Source organism: Ailuropoda melanoleuca, chromosome 14, assembly GCF_002007445.2.
Source record: "Ailuropoda melanoleuca isolate Jingjing chromosome 14, ASM200744v2, whole genome shotgun sequence".
Classification (NCBI taxonomy): domain Eukaryota; kingdom Metazoa; phylum Chordata; class Mammalia; order Carnivora; family Ursidae; genus Ailuropoda; species Ailuropoda melanoleuca.
The window spans coordinates 60407279-60429158 of NC_048231.1; the positions used below are offsets into that span (position 1 = coordinate 60407279).

The window sequence follows — 21880 nt, forward strand, 5'->3', positions numbered from 1 at the left end:
ATAAGCCAGAAAAGAAAAAGAAGAGATTGACTTAATTTATCTTAAAGACATGAACTTCATAGAAAAATATTCGAAATACAAAAGTCACTTTCTAAAATCTCCATTTCCTAGAAGTGTCTCAAAGTAAAAACTTCCTCACCCTAATGGGAAAGAGTGTTTTCTGTGTTTCACTTCATGTGCTAACTCAAGGCATTTAAGAATGGAACATGCAAACAGTAGGTGATATTTATCAGTCAAATTTATGGATAAGAAGAGACAAGATTCTGGGTGTTGTGGTTATTTGCCGGTGCATAATAGGCTGCCTTAAAATCCCGTGACTTAAAACATCTACAGGCAGTCCCTGACTTGCAATGTTTCGACTTATGATTTTTTGACTTTATGATGGTGTGAAAGTGATATGCATTCAGTAGAAACTGCACTTGGAATTTTGAATTTCGATCTTTTCCAGGGCTAGCAATGTGCAAGGTACCATCTTCCTTCATGATGCTGGGCAGTGACAGTCCACCCAGTCAGCCGCACCATCGTGAGGGTAAACGACAGATGCAGTCACAAGCATTCTGGACAACCATTCTGTTTCCTACTTTCAGTACAGTAGTCAACAAATCACATGAGCTGTTCAACACTTTATTATAAAACAGGCTCTCTGTCAGCTGATTTTGCCCAACTATTGGCTAATGTAAATGTTCTGAGCATGTTTAATATAGGCTAGGCTAAGCTGTGGTGTTCAGTAGTTTAAGCATATTAAATGCCTTTTTGACTTATGATACTTTCAATTTATGATGGGTTTATTGGGATGCAGTCACGTTGTAAGTCAAGGAGGATCTGTATTGCTTTATTCAGGGTTCAGCGTCTGGGCTAGGATCAGCTGGGCTGTTCTGCTGGTCTTGCCTGGGGTCCCTTATGCAGGTACCTTTATCTGATGGGCTGTAATAACTAAGCTAGCTTCACAATGTGCCTTGCATGGTCTCACAGGATCTCTTTCTACATCCCTTCCTTCTCCAGCAGGGCAGTTGGACTTCCTTGTGGCATAGAATCTGGATTCCAAGAGGGAGAATTCTAAGATGACAGGTGCTTATCAAATCTCTGCTTGCATCATGCTTGCTAATGTCTCATTTGCCAAAGCAAGTCACATGACCAACTCAGACTCAGTGTAGGAAGGAACAACCCAAGGGTAAGAAGTCTCAGAGGCATGGTTCATTGGGAGCCACTAATGTAATGGTCCATCATAAAATTAATTTTTTTTAATTGTATAAATGTAAATTCTTCTTTTCTTAAGAAGACAGAATTAGGTTACTTGGAAAATTCAGCTCATGTTCTAGAGCTTTGCAAGATGGCATTTATATTTGGGGATGTTCTTAATGGCTTGTAGGGCTTTTAAAACTCACCAGATTAGATCACCCAAGCCAGTTGATCAATTCATAAATATTTACTGAGCACCTATTAACCTGTTATCACTATGCAAAGTGGTATGGAAGATACATTTTTCTTGCATTCAGGGTACTTGTAACAGAGTTGGAGAATACAAATAGTAATAGTAATGTGATAATATTGCAAACAGTGTAAGACAGAATACAACTAAGTGCTAAGCTGTAACATATAGAATATAAAGAAGTAAAGAATTTCAAACTTTTAGTTATGCCTTGTTCTGATGAGGTTCTCAACACATAGAGACATGGTCTAAGAGTCATAATAATCCATTAATAATCCAAGTCTGAGCATGTAGACTTGACTATACTGTCTGACTCTACTGGTCCTCCTCTCAGGGGTGGAAGACACTGGCTTCGTGAATGCAGAGAACAAGGAAAATCAGCCACTTAAAGAAAGATGATTAAGCTTTCTCAAACTTGAGTCTTTGCCCTTTGAGAAAGCAGATGACTTGCAAGACAATTTGTCAGCATCTGCCTAGTTCTCCCGTCATTAGTAACCTACAGTCTGGCCACACTGCTACATTCAGCTGCACTGGGAAGGGCTGGCAGTTGAGCAGTTGTGCTGAATGGTGAGGACTGTGATGGCCTCGGGAGCAGCAAATTATCCCAGATATGAGACACTGAAGAACCAGGAAGAAAGAACAGGTACTCGATTCTAGATACCAACTTGTATTCCGGACACTCTGGCAGACTCTGGGGATAAAAATGAACTAGACTTGGTGCCTGCCTCTCCAAATCCCACGGTCTAATAAGTAGGCAGGTCTAAATGCTACAACAGGGGAGTGCGAGCAGAGGGACAGGCTGGGAGAGGAAGGGAAGAGTTGGCAGTAGGGAAAGCCTGCCAAATAAGGTGATGCCTGAGGTGAATTTTGAAGAATTAATTGGAGTTAAGGTAGGGAAGGGCTGTCCGGACAGAAGATATAGCCATGAGCAAAGGCATGGAGACACATTCAGGACCGGGAAATCATTTGAGTAGACTGGAGAATAAGGTACTGTGCAGGCAGGTGAAGGAGATAGGCCAGAAAGGAAAGCTAAAGTCAATTTATAAACCGCCCTACTAAGGAGTTCAGATTTTATCCCAAGTACTAAGAAACATAAAGTGATTAAGCAGAGTAGACACACGACCACATTTACATTTTAGAAATGGCACTGCCCAGATGATGAAAATGTTCTATAATCTCCTTTGTTCAGTGTGATAACTGCTAACCAGATGTGGCAGTTGAGCACTTGAAATGCAGCCAGTGTGACTGAGGAACTAAATTTTTAATTTTAAAATTTGAATTTAGATAGCCACATGTGGCTCTTGGCTATCATATTGGACAGCTCAGCTCTAGAAAAATCCCCAGAGCGGTGGCTTGGAGGATGAATTGGATGAAGGCATGACTGGAGGGACTTCAAAGACTCTGTTAACAATTCAGGTGTGGAATAATGTGATCCCAAATTAAGGCTGGGGCCATGGGAATGGATGGAGGTGGCCAACTTGAGAACCACTTAGGAAATGAAATGGGTAGAACTTGGATCCTCTCTGACATGAGGGAGCAGCCCTGATCATGAGAACAAGGTAGGTCCTAAGAAGTAGGGACAAATAAGTATACTTAAGAGGATGAAGCCAAGTCCAGGGACTGTGGAGCAGCAGAGCTCGGACTGACGTGGTCGGCAGTAGGAAATTGTGATAACACTTTGATCTGGCATATAACGCTGGTCTTCCATTACTATGCAAGATAGGTTATAAGTGAGAGAGACTGCAGACAGAGACAACAGCTGGGAAGTTGACCTTGGTGTGGTTGAGAGTGGTTTGGACAAGGTGGAGATAGCGGGAGGGTGAATGAATGGGTGAACTCAGGCTAATGATAATCAGCATCATTTATTTATTTATTTAGTTTTAAGATTTTACTTACTTATTTGACAGTGAGAGAGAGAGCATGAGAGCACAAGCAGGGGGAGCGGCAGAGGAAGAGGGAGAAACAGGCTCCCCACTGAGCAGGGAGCCCGACGTGGGGTTTGATCCCAGGACCCTGGGATCGTGACCTGAGTTGATGCTTAACTGACTGAGCCACCCAGGAGCCCCAGCATCACTTGAACATCAGGGAAAGAGAACAGTCAATGAGAGATCCATGTTTTCCAGTCCGACAGGGAAAAAGGAAAGGGAAAAGTGAATTCATGCTGATTAAGGACCTAGGGTTAGGCACTCTGCTAGATACTTTCACAAAAACCTTCTTCGTGGGATGCTAGGCAAACTGGTGTTGTCACGGATGGAAATGCACTGGCCAAGAAAAGGGCTGAATTAGTATTGTTCCACTGCTTAGATTTTGAATGTGAGTTGTATCCTAAGTGGAAGATCTACTTTTCCGTATATATTTGTGTTGAGGAGGTGAGAAAAGAGAATTAAGGACGTATAGGCAGTGGGATTTTAAAAAATACACCTCCTTAACTTACGTAGTTTATTTGATTAATGAACATTTTTAAGAGATTTTGTTAATGGATAGTTTCACGATAATAGATCTGATATTATGATTTTGTTGGCTTAATCAAAGGACGGTGTCTTAGAGTTCTGGAGGCTAGACACCTGCAATCAAGTGGTCAGCAGGGTTGCTTCTGTCTGAAGGATGTGAGAAAAAATCTCCTCCATGCCTTTGTCTGTTTCTGGTGGTTTGCTGCCAACTTTGGCGTACCCTGGCTGAATGATACATCATTTTGATCTCTAATCTCATGTTCACAGGGTGTTCTTCCCATGTGTGTCTGTGTCCAACTTTCTCTCTTTTATGAGGATAAGAGTAATATTGGATTAAGGGGTCATCTCACTCCAGTAGGACATCATCTTAGCTAATTATGTCTGCAATGGCCCCATTTCCACATTCTGAGGTGCTGGGGGTTAGGACTTCAACCTATGAATTTTGGGGGAGGACACAGTTTAACCAATAACAGTCTTCCCTCTTGTCCTCTCACATGAACATCTATTCACCCCATCCCAATACTCCCCAAAGTCATCGCATTCCAGCATCAACTCTAAACCCCAAATCTCATCTACATCAGGAATGGATGAGACCTGGCTTGTGATTCATCCTAGGGCAAACTCTTTTCCATCTGTGAACTTACTAACTCAGACAACAAGTTATCTGCTTCTAAAATACAGTGACAGAACAAATGTAGGATAGACATTCCTATTCTAAAAGGGAGAAATTGGATGGAGAAAAAGGGTCATGGTTCCCAAGCATATCTGAAACCTAACAGGGCAAATTCTATTCAGTTTTAAGGTTTTAGAATGATCCTCCTTGAGATAATGCTAAGTGAAATAAGTCAAGCAGAGAAAGACAATTATCATATGATTTCTCTCATCTATGGAACATAAGAACTAGGATGATCGGTAGGGGAAGAAAGGGATAAAGAAAAGGGGGGTAATCAGAAGGGGGAATGAAACATGAGAGACTATGGACTATGAGAAACAAACTGAGGGCCTCAGAGGGGAGGGGGTGGGGGAATGGGATAGACTGGTGATGGGTAGTAAGGAGGGCATGTATTGCATGGTGCACTGGGTGTTATACGCAACTAATGAAGCATCGAACTTTACATCGGAATCCGGGGATGTACTGTATGGTGATTAACATAATATAATAAAAAAAATCATTAAAAAAAAAAAGAATGATCCTCCTTGGCTTGATGCTCTGTCCTCTCAGGATCTGATATTGTTTTACTTAGCTGTTATTTTAATAGCTAAAAGGACTTTGTCCTTCAAAGTCAATGGGAAAATACTTCCAAGATATTTAAGCATAGAAAAGCACAAGCAGCCGACAGCAGCTCAGCAAAACAAGTGCCTCATATTATTAGTCCAGCTAAACCCACATAAACCCAGCTCGATATTCCAACATAACTTTAAAATAAAACAATAAGCTTCCTTAGGTTGTGAGGTGAGACAACTGGAGGGTTGTCAAGATTTGTGGCTCAAGTAACAGCTTGGTTTTAGGGCCTGGGGTAGCTTCTTATTTCTCACTGAACACTTCCTTATGAGGGTCTTCCTTTTGCTCCCCTACTTGGTAAAAATATTACAACAATAATAATTCAATCAAAGGTACTAGCTAAGATAATACTAACTACTTTAACAGATAATCCCCCAAACCTTGGTGGCTTAATTTAATGAAAGTCTATTTCTTTTTTATATAACAATGCAATGCAGGTGTGTGGAGCACAACCTTCTGAGGGGACCTAGACTCTTTCCATGTTGTAGACCTCCATCTCCCAGGGCCTTGAAGTCCTTTGCTTCCAGGCAGGAAGAGATAAAGCATAAAAAAATGACACAAGAGGTTTTGATGGGCCATTTATCCTCACTTTTCATTGGCTCGAAATCCACCATATGGCCCCACTTAGATGTATGTAGCACGAGAAATGTTTCCCTAGAGCAGGGGCCACTTCTCAGAACAACTCTACAGTATGGAAGGGGAGCACCAGGCCTTAGTGGGAAGCTAGTCATTTCCATCCCAGCAGACCAGATTATGTTGATAGCTTATGACTCTTCAGTATTTCTTGTCTCCATCTCTTCATATTATTTACATACCAGTGACTCTGTCCCTCTTGCATCTTCTCTCATTTCCTCAAGGCTACCCATGTAATTTACTCATATTTTCCAGTTGTTTTATAGGCCTGGCTGTCTAGCCATTCTCAGAAACCTCTTTGGAATTTACTTCTATGAAAAACAGATTGTATGAGATAAGGAAATAACTGGTAAGTCCCATAAACAAAACCGGACACTGTATAAAGCTACAGTAAACCTTTACAGAAACTTACTCAAGTTGGATCCATGTTGCCTTCTTAAGAAGTAAGTATTGAAGTTCACACCCCATTTGTCCTGTGAACTGCCCAGCATTAAGAGAGTTGCTAAAAAGTATTAAGGGATCAAATGGGGCACCTGGAGGGCACAGTCAGTTAAGCGACCGACTCTTGGTTTTAGCTCAGGTTGTGATCTCTGAGTAATGAGATCGAGCCCTGCTTCTGTTTCTGCGCTCAGCAGGGAGTCTGCTTGAGATTCTCTCTCCCTCTGCCCTTCCTGATTGTGCTCTCTCTCTCTCTCTAAAATAAATAAATAAATAAATAAATACATCTTTTAAAAAAGGTATTAAGTGACCAGAGATTTGGTTTAAACATTGTTTATTAGACCTGTGTTCTAGGGCTTATGTGAAATGAATACAATCAGAATTGTGACAAATATTTATCAACCTGCTACTCTATATAAGGCACGTGTATAGAGATCTTAAAAGACACAAAGAAAAAAAAAATCCTTGGGCTAGCCTTTGTCCTTAAGAGTTTTCCTTCTGTATTGTTAAATAGCCCATTTACTGTGTCTGTTGGGCAATTTCTAACCGAATGCACGTCTCTGGAGAGATGTAATTTGCACACAGAAACAAAGTGTAGTGAGGTCGAACACTAGCTGATGACATATTAGTGATATTTCTTGTCGTCATAGAGACTATTCAAATCCTAAAACATAAGGTGACCCAGGTAAAAATGATCCAAGAGGGTGTGTGGAGTCTACTTGCTGATTTTCACTCAAAATCTCTGCCAGATAAATTGTGAAACTTCATGTCAGAAGAATGAAGGTTCCATTCCTTAAGTCTCCACTAAGGCTGAGCAAGATGGGTTAATTACCCACTAGCTTATTCTTACTCATCAACAAAATGAGAATGATTGTTTCTACCTGCTTACCTTTCAGGGTTAGCTCTGGGCTGGTAGGAACAAATTTCATTATAAAGAGGAGGCACTGTTTCTTTTATCCTAGCACTACTGCTTGTAATAACACACACCTGGGGTGGAAAGAAGGCACCTTCCTTAATAACAAATGTATAAAATTACTGGCTCTGCCCAACTGCATATTTCACATAAAGGCCAACCTGGAGTGTGTGAAGCAACCGCTGGAGAGGAAATTCATGCGAATGGAATGTGAATTCTTCATAGGGTCTTTGGCAGAACTAACTACTAGGGAGTGCCCTAGTGGGAGGTACCAGTGTCAGGGCTCCAACCAAAGCTGGAATCTGCCTGCAGTGAGCAGAAAAACTGGATACTGAGGTTTCTACTCTGGTTTGCTTACTGCTGGGGATTCTGAGCTCAGAAGATGAGCCAAGCACAAGCCATGTGCCAAGGGAGCATGACTGTTTTCCAAGGACTGTTTAGATCTATGGGCCTGTCCCCTGCGAGGGGGAGATAATGCTAAGTGAAATAAGTCAAGCAGAGAAAGACAATTATTATATGGTTTCTCTATCTATGGAACATAAGAAGTAGGAAGATCGGTAGGGGAAGAAAGGGATAAAGAAGAGGGGGTAATCAGAAGGGGGAATGAAGCATGAGAGACTATGGACTCTGAGAAACAAACTGAGGGCTTCAGAGGGGAGGGGGGTGGGGGAAAGGGACAGGCTGGTGATGGGTATTAAGGAGGGCACGTATTGCATGGTGCAGTGGGTGTTATACGCAAGTAATGAATCATCGAACTTTACATCGGAATCCGGGGATGTACTGTATGGTGACTAACATAATATAATAAAAAAAATTATTATAAAAAAAAAAGATCTACAAGCCTGGAGCAGGCAGGCCCACACTGAAAGGAAGCGGGGGTTAGGTGTGCTGGAATCCTAGGCAGACATACAGCTGGGTTCTGCAGACCATTTCATGGTAATGAGGACTTGAGCCACTCCCTGAACCTCGGCTTCTTATCTACAAATTAAAATGGGCATCAGTAGAGCATAGGAAATGCTGTCAATAATATTTTCATAACTTCATATGGTGGTGACGGAGGGTAACAATATTTACTCTATGTATGTAGTTGTCAAATCACTATGTTGTACCCCTGAAACTATATAATGTGTGTCAATGGTACTTGAATTAAAAATAAAAATACAAAGAAAAGTAAAAATAACAGAAATACAGTTAGTGAAATTCTTTCAAAGCAGGAGGTTATGAGAGAAGCATAATAAAAGGGCATACACACAGACACACACACACGCACACACGTGCATGCACACACACACATATGTGTAATTTTTTTTTAACGATGGGATAGTTGGGTTCCAAAAGATACTTTCTATCTCAGGTTTGCAATGAAGCCAAGCAGTTGGATGGCAGAACTTTCTTCATTATCTAGTTGCCTCTGGCTTTTAAGGGGGAGGCCTCACCAGGTGTGTGGTAGTATAAGAAATAAGAAATGCCTTTGTTTTTCTGCTTTGTTTGTATTCTTTTCATTGCTACTGGTAATACATAGACCACTATTGGCCTAGAACGACATCGCTGTTTTTTCTATGAAGTGATGATGAAAAGGAAAACTGCAACCTGCTCCTTAAGCCAAGCCAAAGGCAAGTTATTGTACTGAACAATATGCTTCAAAGAACAATAGCAGTAACAAGCATGACCCAAGACTTCTGATTCCAGTTCATATTCCTAGGAGGGTTTGGAGGACAGGACAAAGTTGCCACATTGGGGAGGGGGAGAAGGAGGAAGGAGAAGGAGAAAATCTATGCTTTGCTTATGGGAGCTTCACCCCGAGTCTGATGTTAGGCCCATCCCTGTGCTAAAGGGACATTACGGAGGTTGATTATGCCCTTGTAAGGCACAGCGAGGTTATCTCCCTTGCATGTTTACGTTCTTCACTCTGGGGAAAATATTTTCAGCAGTGGTCTGGTAAGTTGCATTTCCATCTTAAAATCTGAAGGATGCAGCTTAACTATGCATGAATCACTTCTGAAGCATTGGGAGGCCAGCCAAACCCCAAATTCACTTGTGTTCGTTTGGGTTTGTTCATAACCAACTATGCATGTCTGTTGCACCCACCCCTGTAGGACTAAGTAAACCAGTGGCTCCCCTTGTGTGCCAGCCTTCTGTAGCCTTCACACCTCACGTGGCCCTGCCCCAGGGAGCTTTTTCTTCTGTCCTCCCAGCATATTTCCAGGAGCTGGAACTGGGCATCAGCAGTCCTATGACCTGCTCATTATTCCTACTTCTCTCTCTTTTTTCTTTCTCTTTTTTTCTTTCTCTTTCTTTCTTTCTTTCTTTCTTTCTTTCTTCTTTCTTTCCTTCTTTCTTTCTCCTCCTCTCCCTCTCTCCTTTCTTTCTTTTCTTTCTTTCTTTCTTTCTTTCTTTCTTTCTTTCTTTCTTTCTTTCTTTCTTTTTATTTGAGAGAGAGAGAGAGTAAGTGAGAGAGAGAGAGCATGAGAGAGGACAGAGGGAAAGGGAGAAGCAGATGCCCCACTGAGCAGGGAGCCCCACATGGGGCTCAGCCCCAGGACCCTGGGGATAATGACCTTAGCCTAAGACAGACAGGTAACCAACTGAGCCACTCAGGCGTCCTACTCCTACTTTTCTTAAAACATGAACAAGACACTTAATTTCCTCAAGCATCATCTTTCCCCCATTAGAACAGAACAGCCCCATCTTGCAGTAAAAACACAATGTGCCTTAAATCTGCTGCTTCCATGTTTACAAGCACTTTGCTCACACACACCTTCATTTAAACTCCAAATCAGCCTCTCTCCCCTCCCCCAACCGAAGCGTCACTAATCTCATATCTCCGATATCTGGGACCGCGAGGGTAGGTGTTCCTGACATGTTCATTTTGGATACATAATCTTTTTTTTTTTTTAGGATTTTATTTATTTATTTGACAGAGAGAGAGCACAAACAGGGGGAGGGGCAGAGGGAGAGGGAGAAGCAGACTCCCCGTGGAGCAGGGAGCCCCACGCAGGGGCTCGATCCCAGGACCCTGACATCATGACCTGAGCGGAAGGCGGACACTTAACCGACTGAGCCACCCAGGTGCCCTGGATACGTAATCTTTAGAAAGATAACTAACAAATACGAACTTCAGATGTGTAGTTTTTATTTGGTCGTCTTCAAAGCTGTTCTCAGGGGGCAAACGCACTTGTACTCTGATGTTACAAAGTTATTTTTAAACAGCAATGACAATGTAAAGTCAGTGATATTATGTATCTTTTGACTGAGGAATGTAATAAAACATATCAGGGAGAAACTACTGTCCCTGTACAATAAAGAAAATTTGCAAGTCGTGCTATTCATTGTTGCCTTTTACAGCAAAATATGAAGTTCTGCGAGGAAGAAGCCTTGATTGGAGTGCACAGCTGGTCAGTTCTGATGCTGAGGGTTCTGATGGCAGAACATCTCAGTGAAATGGCCTGGCATTGTGGAAGAGTTCCTGACTGGGTGGAGAACAGCTCCTTTAATTTAGATTTTGCTTTACATTTGTACATTAATAAGATAATTTTGGAATCTTAGTCATTTGTTGGATATTTTCCTTTAAATAATCTTGTGTCTCGACGGACTTTATAAAAGGGTGCAAACTCTCACTTTCTCTCAGTCTTCTTTTGTCAACTAAGATAGGACCAGATCACTTTGGGCTGGATATTTCCAGGTAGTACTGGGCATTTATCCAGTTGATTTATTAAAATATGAAAGTTCTTATTAGGGCAAAGCAATACAGGCTCATTATTGGAAAAATGAAAAAAAAAATACAAACAAAAAGAAGAATATAAACAAAAAGTCCCTTCCCTCCGTCCCACCTATCCACTCTTGAACATGGCATTGTATAACTTTCAAAATCTCTGAGTCTGCTTTCATACACACAAATGCACGAGCACACATAGGCACAAGTTCATATGTAGTTTTTACATTATGATCTATTTCAGTTCTGCAAACTTCTTTTTAAATAACAGCGGCATTAAGATATAATTCACATACCAGAAATTCACTTTTAAAGTGCACAATTTGGTGGTTTTTCTCATATTCACAGGGTTGTACATCCATCAGCACTACCTAATTCCAGAAGATTTTTATCATTGCAGAAGGAAATCCCATCTCCATTAGCAATTACTCCCCATACAATATGTAGCCTTTTGTGTCTGGCTTCTTTCACCCAGTTAATGTTTTCAAGGTTCACCTATGTTATAGCATATATCAGATCAGATTCATCCATTTTTATGGCAGAATGATATTCCATTGTATGGATATACCACATTTTGTTAATTCATCAGTTGGTGAGCATTGCGTTATTTTCACTTTTTGGCTATTATAAACGCTACTATGAACATTAATGCACAAGTTTATGTGTGGTTGTTCATTTCTCTTGAATAGATACTTAGGATTAGAATTTCTGGGTCACATGATAACATCATGTTTAAGTTTTTGAGGAACTGCCTGAGTGTTTTCTAAAGTGTCTGCCCCATGTTACATCCCGCCAGCAATGTATGAGGGTTCCAATTTCTCCATACCCTCACCAACACTTGTTATTATCTGTCTTTTTGATTATAGCCATCCTAGTGGATGTGAAGTGGTACCTCATTGTGGTTTTGATTTGCATTTCTTTGATGACTAATAATTTTGAGCATCTTTCCATGTGTTTATTGGTCAATTTTTATATCTTATTTGAAGAAATGTCTATTTGAAAAATTTTTTCAGTCATCTAATTTTTTTTTTAATGGCTGAGTAGTAGAGTACTTTATTCTGGATATGACTTTCTTATCAGATACATGATTTGCAAATGTTTTCTTCCATCTTTGGGTTGTCTTTACACTTTTTTGATGGTGTCCTTTGAAGTACAAAAGTTTTAAAATTTAATGATGTTTGATTAATTTTTTCTTTTGTTGCATGTGCTTTTGATTTCACATCTAAGAAAGCATTATCTAGTCCAAAACCACAAAGATTTATTCTTATGTTTTTGTCTAAGAGTTTTATAGTGTTAGCTCTTACACTTAGGTCTTTGATCCATTTTGAGTTCATTTTTTTTTTTGTATGTGGTGTGAGGTAGGGATCCAACTTGATTTATTTGCATGTGGATAGCCAGCTGTCCCAGCACCATTTATTGAAAAGATTACTCTTTCCCCATTGAATGTTCTTGGCACCGTTAAAAATGGTGGAAATTGAGTGATCATAAATGTAAAGGTTTATTTCTGGACTCCCACTTCTATTCCATTGATCTATATGTTTGTCCTTATGCCAGTACCACACTCTCTTGACTACTGTAGGTTTGTGTTAAGTTTTGAAATGGGGAAAGTGTGAATCCTCCAATTTCTTTCATCTTTCTCAGGATTGTTTGGCTGTTCTGGTTTCTTCATATTTCCACATAAATTTTAAGATCACCTTGTCAATGTCTGCAAAAATATCACCTAGGATTTTGGTAGAGATTGTGTTGAATCTATGGACTGCTTTAGAGAATACTGCCATCTTAACAATATTGTCTCTCAATCCCTGAACATGGGATGTCTTTCCATTTCTTTAGAGCTTCTTTAATTTCTTTCAAAGATGTTTTTTAGTTTTCATTGTACCTCTTTTGTTTAATTTATTCCTAATAATACTATTCTTTCTGATTCTATAGTAAATGGAATTGCTCTTAATTTCATTTTGGGATTGTTCTTTGCCAGTGTATATAAATACAATTGATTCTTGTACAAATATTATTTTGTATACTTTTTTCTGTTAAAATATTGTGAACATCTTTTACGTCAGAAAAAATAGTTCTATAACATCTTAGTGACCCTGTAATATTTCACTTTTATATTTTATTTAATAAAAAATATTTAATAAAAAGTCCACTATAATATTGTACCTAACCAGCTCTTTACTATTAGACATTTAGGTTCTTTTAAATTAAAAAAAAAAAACTAAAATAACTCTGATACATACTTGCCACTAAATCTTTGCAAGCTTTCTTAATTACTTCCTGGATATAAATGTCCACAAGTGGAGTTGTTAGGGCAAAATACATGCACATTGAAGTCATTTGCTAAGCACTGCAAACATTGCCCACCTGAAAAGTTATAAGGATTTCACTTCAACCAAGGCTGTGATACTGGATTCCCCTAATTCTCTGTTTTATTGCTTTAAAAAAATATTTCCTAGTTTGATAGGTGAAAGATGAGTCTCATTGGTGCGTTGCTTGCATTTCAATTCCCAGGAAAGTCAAAAAAATTTTCATATGTTTATTAGCTTAGAAAAGTTTTTTCCCCTGTTAATTATATTAGGTTTCTTAGCGTTGAGTATTCCACTTTTTCTAATAGTTTTGTGAAAGCGATTTATATATTAAAATTATTAATCCCATGTCCTTCATGGTAAACATTTTCTCCTCGCGTGTTTGCCATTTTTCTTTAGTTATGGTGCTTTTGGATGTACAAAACTTTTAGTTTCTCTGTCAACTTGTTAATCTTTGTAGCTTCTCCTTTTGGTGTTACAGTCACAAATTCCTTTCCTCCTCCTTTTAATTTTGAAGAACAAACAGAAGATTAAATAGGTACACTGCCTTCTAGCACATATCCCACTGCTTAATAAACATGTTGGCCACTTCTCGCTCCTTTCAACTGTACCATTTTTTATGGCTATCTCAATCTTTGCTCAAGAACATTTTCGACCTCCCTCTTTTTCCCATCTCCTTCCTTCACAGCTCCAATCCTACTTTCTTTGAGGCACTTCGGTCAGTCCTGGCCCAGTCCTGGCCGGCAGCAGGGACAACTCCCCCTGAATTGCTTAGAGCGCCTAAGAGGGCTGATTTGGGGGAGATATCCTGCAAGGAAGACCAAATCTCGGCCCCAGGATGGGCGTACCCTCTGCTCTGACGCCAGCTTGACAGCTCCAGTAATTCGCTCAACTCTCTCAGTTTATCTGTATAATTTAGCAGATTGGGCATCTAAAGACTTTCCTCCAAAGTGTCTTCGCAGCTTGGCAAACTGCGACCTGCGCTATTGGCCGTCTCTTAAATGTGTCTGTTCCACCACTCCCCAATCCCCCTGAGCTCCTTCGCTCCCAGACTCCGTATGTGGCTGTAGTGCCACAGATATTGTTGGCTCACGGTGTTTGAGAAATTGACGGGGCTTGTCTTTTGACAATTGAGACGTCCGGGAAACACAATGTCTTTGATGTAAGTTCTGCAGGTCGTGCCAGTTTGCTCTGATGTGTCTCTGACCCAAGCCTTCCCCCTTGTCCGAGGTCCAGAGCTGGCTTTCAAGACTGGTCTGAGACCGTGAGCAGCCGGAGAGGAGAACTAGCTGATTTCTGAGCGGGGCGTGGGAAGGTGGGGCGGTCCCGGTCCCCGCCGCAGCCGCCAGGGTGAGAGCCCGGGAACGCCTTTCGCTCTCCCCGCCCGCGAAGTTTGCAGGGCGCAGCGCGCTGCAGAGACCGGGTCTGCGGGCCCGAGGCTGGGCGCTGTCAGTTCCTGCTCGGTTGGGTGCCGGCTCCAGCCGCCGCAGGTTCCACACCAGAGACGCCGCCTGCACGCCGCAGGCTCCAGGCGCGCGGGGCGGCGGGCGCGGATCCGCCGCCGCCCACACCCGGGGCTGAGCTCTCTCCTCCCGGGAGGATCCTGCGCTGCAGGATGGCGGCGGCCGTGCGGGCTCCAGGCTGCGCACCGAGGCCAGTCCTGCTGCTGCTGCTGCTGCTGCCGCCGCCGCCCGCCGTGAGCCCCTCTCGCGAACCCCGGCCCGCGGCCCGGCTCAGCCTGCACCCGCCCTACTTCAACCTGGCCGAGGCGGCGAGGATTTGGGCCACCGCCACCTGCGGAGAGCGGGAGCCCGGCGGCGCTCGGCCTCGGCCCGAGCTCTACTGCAAGTTGGTGGGGGGGCCCACCGCCCCGGGCGGCGGCCACACCATCCAGGTAAGGTCCCGGGAGCCAGCGAGGGGGGGGGGGCGAGGGGCGGGCCCCCTCCGCGCGCTGGCCAGCGACCCGGAGCAGAAGGAGGGGCCCTTTCCCCGCGCGCGCTAGCGATCCCAGGCGACAGGGAAGGGCTCCCCCAGGCCCCGCGCGGGCCGGCGACCCAGGGAGGTGGGCTCGGTGCCCAGGAGCGATCCTGAGGGAGCTCCACCCTTGCCAGTTCGCCGCCCGAGGCCCGGACCAGTAGAGCACGCGAGCTAAGTGAAGGCTGAGGTTAAGTTTGCGGCGCAGAGGAAAGTCCCAAGGTGCGCTCCGGGGTGCATGCAACCGCCGCCCCATCCTGCCTCCGTCACTCAGGTAGCGCCCGGCCAGGCCATGAGTGCCCCTAGGCTTCACTGGCGCGCCTCCTTCCAGGCCATTCTGTCTCCCCGACCTTATTCGGGGAAGTTGGTAGCAGTGGGTTTCCGTGGAGTGTTTGGAGAGAACTTTTAGGTTATGTTGGTAGCATCACTCCGATGTCACGGAAAAGATGCACCTCACCGCACTGCCCGAAGTGCCACCGTTCAGGGCCACAGGGATGAGTGAGACTTGAAATGGGCAGAGATGGACGCGCGGCGCTCAGGGTCCGTGAGATTCAGCCCACGAACACCTGGCGTAAATGATCATGTTGCTGGTGCTTAATCAGCATCTGCAAGTGTGCCAGGTCTTTACACAACGCCCCTCACAACCGCGCTGGGAACCGGAGCGGGTGAGCAGGTTAAGAAACGTGCCTGAGTCTTAACCTAGAGCAGCGGAATTTGAACCCAAGTCCTGACTTGAAATCCTCTTTACACTGAGCCGTAATTCATAATTACCTCCCTCGTTCTACTGGAAAATATTGCTGAAGAATGGGAAAGTGCTGCCGGGAGGGAGAGTAATTTTGGAGCTTGGGCTCCAGAAGCAAAAGATTGTCATTGAGAATCTAGGTCAGGGTTTTAGAAACTCTTGTTTGTGCAGTTCCATAAATGACAAATTGTTGAACATGCAATGCCAACATGTGCTTACTTATTTATGAATTATATGCAAGTATCGCTTTGTTAATATATTGTGTGTACTAGAAAACAGGCAAGAATAGAAATAAAAAGAAAATAACAGTGATGAAAATACTTTTAATTTTCTTTATTAACAACGCCAAATAATTTTGCTTTCTCTAAATATTTCTGATTGTGTATAACTATTTATAAATACACACATGCAATTAGGTATATCATTATTTTTGACAAGTTTAGTTTAGCACCTATGATCCAGCAATTCAAGGTTGGCTTTACATTAATAGTTGAAATTAGTAGTTGTCATAGCTGAAAAGATACCTTTAAAATATGTAGATTCAAGGAGAAGGACCACTGCATTGACCACTGAGCTCCAGAACTGGCTACATAATTCACAGAGCCCAGTGCAAAATGAAAATGTAAGCACCTTGTTCAAAGATGGTGAATTTCAAGATGGTGATAGCAGAGCATCAAATTAAGTGAGGGGCCTTTTGGAGCATGGAATTCAGTGTAACTGCAGAGGTCTGATACTGTCTGAATTCACTAAATCATGGTACTCGTATTTCTGCCCCATTCTTCAATTATTCTAAAAATTTTTTAAAGTAGACACTTGGCCGGTCAATGTTTGCTTTTCAGGTGGCATTCAGTACTTCCTGATAGGAAGGTATTATGTTTTAATGGTTTTTAAAAATAGATTAAAAACTCACTGCAAGTAGTTTTTTGGGAAAATATTAAAATATATTACAAAATTCTGTGTTCCTGTTTTTAAAATGTCAAATAGGAGAACTTTTAGAGTAACCCAGTTCCATCTTTTCAGCCACAAAAAAATGAAACATTTCCAAACATTTATTTTCCAAAACACTCTTTTCAAAGTGTACATTTCTTAGAATAGTACTTACTTTTTCACACGTTCTTGAAACAACACCTTTGGTAGGGACCCCTATTTTTTGTAAATATTTATCAGGGAACGTATTACTGGAAACTACTTGTCATCCCGGAAAAAGCAAATTTGGAATTTTTGTGAAAAAAATGAGTGTGACTTATCTTTAAATTTCAAAATCTTTTAAGTACTTTACCATGAGATAAGCAGTGAATCTGTCATCAAAAGAATTTCTTTGTCACTCCTCATTTTAGTACAAGGTTGGAATTGTTCGGCTATCTAGGAGAATAGAATCCGCATGTCCACATAACCAGGCCCACGTAAGCTTTGTTGTGTCATGGTCGGATGAGAGCCTGGTGGAACCCTTCCTCTTCCCTTGGGCAGACAGGACCACTGTGACCAGCTGACTTATGAACAGGGTAAAGGCCCTAAGCAGTCTGCACATTAAATATTAGTCAAACTGAATTTCTTCATTTTTCAGTAAAATAAACATGTTTTGATATTCCCTTCTGGCACCCCATTGGATTGCCTGGCACATCCAACTTTGGAGACAGCTGTTCTGACTTTGGGAAGAGTAAATGCAGGGGAAAGAAATTTTCAACTGTCTCCTCTCCCCTAGATTTGCCCAGGAATGGGCCGACCTTCATTCTCCTCACCTGGCATTTTGTGTGTGTGTGTGTGTGTGTGTGTGTGTGTGTGTGTGTGTGTTCTCATAGGTTGATACTACTGTCTTGGAGGTCCAGAAAGGTCTTATTTTCTGTTCTGATTGAGTTTCCAGGATAGGTCCCTAAACCTTGGTTCACAGTCCTAGTAGAGTAGGAAGTGGCTTTTCTGAGGTCATTCAGCAGACTGCATTTCTAGGCCAAGCTATAGCCTGTGGAAAAAGAATGCCATCTGGTGTTATACCTTATTCTTCCCTAAAAATAAGAGGTGAAAAAGAGCTCTGCTGAGTAGTGCTTTCTGCTTTTACAGCTGAGGGCTTGAGAAGATTACTGATTGCTGATGTGAGAGGCTTTTACCTAATGAGGACAGAAGTGTGTTGGAGACAAGACCCGGGAAGGGGAGTTCTAGAAGCTGGGCTTTTAGATGCTCACTCTAGCCCAATGTTGGCAGCTGCTGGTGTAGACCCGCCTTTCAGGAAACTGAGGGGTGATGGAAGAAGGGTGGAAGATTATGATTGAGCAATTGCTTGTACCCGAGCAATGATGATCTTGAATCTGTTTATGCTCAAGATGGGAAATGGAGAAGAGTTAATTAAAATAGTTCTGTTTCTTTGAGCATTCTAAAAATAAATCTTTAGGGCCAGCCAGGATTTAGAATTTCAGGCCAGAAGGATTTTGAAAAAAATGTAAAAAAATGAATAAAAGCCGCATCTTAGAATAAAGCCTGGACTTATGGTCCTGACCTATAATAATAATGTTGGTTCTTGAATGGTAGCATGCGTCAACAGGTAGGGCATTTTAAAAGTCTGAATTTTGTTTATTGTGTGAAAAATGTTCACTGTGGTTTCTCTGGACTTAAAATTCATTAAATAAGATTTTTTATAAACGTGTTACTGCTCAGACATTAAGTTTTCAGTGTTTGAGAGCTCTTTGGTTCAGGGATTTTGTCTGTCTGATTCACAGCTGTGTCCTGTGCTCAGCGCAAAGGCTGGACCATTGTATGTGCTAAATATTGAAGGAAAAGATGGTGGAATGAAGACACAGCTCAAGAATGTAAAGAAGTTAATGTAAAGAATAGACCAAAAAAATGCACAAATTAATTCTATTCTGCTCAGAAGTTAACTACCACTGAAATCTGTCACACTCTATGCTTCAATTTTAAATGCTTCCTTACCTGTGGAATCAAAAACATTATTATTTACTGACATCTGATAGAGATGATGGTAAAATGTAAGAGGAAGGTTGTCTTGGAAATATAACCTTGTGTTTGGTTTAGCTTGGCACAAACACTACACTCACAAGGAATGAAATGAGTATATTTACCAAACATACAACGTTGATTTTGTACATTGACAGTTCAGCACATCTTATATTATATTCCTTCATTACAGTATAATTGATGCACAGGAACGTGTGTCTAGCCTGAATGACAGTGGTAGAGAAGTGCGCACGTGTGAATTACAGCCAAGAGCAGGAATGCTCGCCACAAACCAGTCTAGGTTGTGTGTTTGTGTAACTTGGACTAATGGCCATAAACAGGAAACTCAATTTCACTAAGGCTGTTTATAGAACCATTGTGAAAGAGAAACCATTTGTTAGCGTCAACGAGGGACTTTTCCTTTGTGAAACTGATAGGAAAGTCTTGAGCAAGGACTGAGAAATCAAAGACATTTACTATTCCATTGATATATTTGTAACAATTCTTAGCGATAAGAGTTATTTTGAGACTTCAGACAAATGACCGCAGTCAGCAATTTAAAGACGAATGATCTTTTTAAAAAACGATGTTCCTAATAGTTCTGGGTGAACATTAACCAAAGTTTAGCAATGAAAGCTTATGTGCAAATCATTTGAAGAAAACAAACATAAATGTTTTCCTTTGGAGAGCCATGTTCCCTCACCAGCAAAGGAACATGGGTCCACACGCAAGAATGTCAGCAACTTAAATTTTTGCTTCAACAAATCGCAGATTACTGCAGCTCATGGATCTTCAGGGTTGTGGAAGGTGAATAGTTGGAAGTGGGAATGTTCAGTCCTTGAACTGCGGGGTTTTACCTCATGCTCTGAATTACTCATGCCGTTAAGAATGCGGATCATTTAATCTGAGAAGAAGAAGTATATAGTCATAGGGAAAGAGAAGGACGAAAGGTTATTAATTTCGACCCCTCACTTATGAGACAACCGTACTCAGCCCATTACGGAAAGCTAGCTGTGTGCATTTTACATCTTTTGTGCGTATATGAACGTGAAAACCACACATTTTCTTCATATTTTTTTACCAAAACTAGATTGAAGTATGTGAGTCATTTTTAACAGTTTTATTGAGGCCTGATTTAAATACTATAACATGCATCCATTGTAGGTGTGAATTAAATATTTTTAAATAAATTCATAGAGTTGTGCAACTATCACTAGAATCCAGTTTTAGAACATTTCCACCAGCTCCAAATGTTCTCTTGTGTCTACACACTCAATTTCTGCATCTATTTCCACTACTATGATTTCTTTCTCTAAAAATTTCTCATTTCTGTAAATTTCATATAAATGAAATTATACAACATATGGGCTTTTGTGTCTAACTTTTTTTTTAAGATGGGGAGGGGGTGGTAGGGGCCGAGGGAGAGGGAGAGCGAGAATCTCAGGCAGACTCTACACCCAGTGAGAAATTGGACACGGGGCTCAAGCTCATGACCCTGAGACCAAGTCCTGAGTGGAAATCAAGAGTCTGACGCTTAACTGACTGGGCCACCTGAGTGCCCTTTTTGTGTCTGACTTCTTTCACTTGGCATAATGATTTTGAAGTTCTTTAATATTGTTGTATGATTTAGTAGTTTGCTTCTTTTGATTGCAGAAACTAGTATGCTGTTTTATAGCTATACCTCATTTTCTTTATCCAAATCATGGACATTTGGAGTGTTTTTAGGTTTTGGCTACTGTAAGTAATGCTGCTATGAACATTCACAAACAAATCTTTGTGCGGACATATGTTTTCAGTTTTCTTGGGTTGATTCCTAGGAGTGGAATTGCTGGATCACATAGTAAATTTATGTTTAAGATTTTGAGAAACTACCAATTATTGAAATGGAGTACTGATGTCTCCAACTAATGTTACAGAACTATTTTTCCCTTCAGTTCTGTCAAATTTTGCTTTATGTGTATTTGAAGCTTTTCTGTTTGGTATAGATATATTTACATTGTTATATCTTCTTGAAGGATTGGCCCTTTTTTTAATGTGTAACATGTGTCTTTATCTTTTGTAACAATTTTTTTTGACTTAAAGTTTATTTTGTCTGATATTAGTCTAACCACCCCAGCTCTCTTTGGATTACTATTTGCATAGAATACCTTTATCTATCCTTTCACTTTCAATTTATTTGTGTCTTTGGATCTAAAGTGAATCTCTTATAGATTGGTATCATGGTTGCTTTTTTTTTTTTTTAATCCATTCTGCAGATCTTTGCCTTTTCATTATTGGGTCAAATCCATTTACATTTAAAGTGATTGCTGATAAAGAAGGCCTTACTTCTGCCATTTTGCCATTTGTTTTCTATATGTCTTATATTTTGTGGTTCCTCAATTCCTCTGTTACTACCTTCTTTTGTGTTTAATTTCTTTTTCTAACGAACCAACCATTTTTGTTTCCTCCTCACCTTCTTTTCTGTATATTTTATTTTATTTTTTTTATTTTTATTTTTTTTAAAGATTTTATTTATTTATTTGACAGAAATAGAGACAGCCAGCGAGAGAGGGAACACAAGCAGGGGGAGTGGGAGAGGAAGAAGCAGGCTCATAGCAGAGGAGCCTGATGTGGGGCTCGATCCTACAACGCTGGGATCACGCCCTGAGCCGAAGGCAGACGCTTAACCGCTGTGCCACCCAGGCGCCCCCTTTTCTGTATATTTTAAAATTATTTTCACAGTGGTTACTCTGGGGATTACAATTAACATCCTAAATTTATAACAGTCCAGTTTAAGTTGATGTCAGCTTAGCTTTAGTAACATCTAAATCTCTGCTTCTATACAGGTCTGTCCCCGCTCTTTAAGATGTTATTTTCACAAATTGATCTTTACACATTGTTACCCATTGATATAAAGTAATTATTGTTCTATGCATTTGTTTTGTAAATCATATGGGACAAACCAAAAATCCAGTAATGCTGGCTTTTATATTTATCTATGTAGTTAACTGTACTGGTGTTTTTTATTTCTTTGTATGGCTTTGAGTTATTGTCTAGTGTCCTTTCATCTCAGCTGAAGGAC

At 41.2% G+C, this 21880-nt stretch overlaps 1 protein-coding gene across 5 annotated transcripts in view; it reads left to right on the forward strand.

The window, feature by feature from the left end:
* Positions 1 to 14540: 14540 nt before the first annotated feature.
* LAMA3 (laminin subunit alpha 3) overlaps positions 14541 to 21880 on the forward strand; it is a 254194-nt gene continuing 246854 nt past the window's right edge. For 4 of the 5 annotated variants that reach the window (XR_004620111.1, XM_034642117.1, XM_034642118.1 and 1 more), the window contains exon 1: positions 14541 to 15054. Coding sequence is in view for 4 of the 5 variants with exons in the window: in XM_034642117.1 (XP_034498008.1) it covers positions 14776 to 15054 (279 nt within the window). In the remaining variant the exon portion in view is untranslated. The remainder of the gene's footprint in view (positions 15055 to 21880) is intronic. The other variant, XM_034642115.1, reaches the window with a different exon arrangement.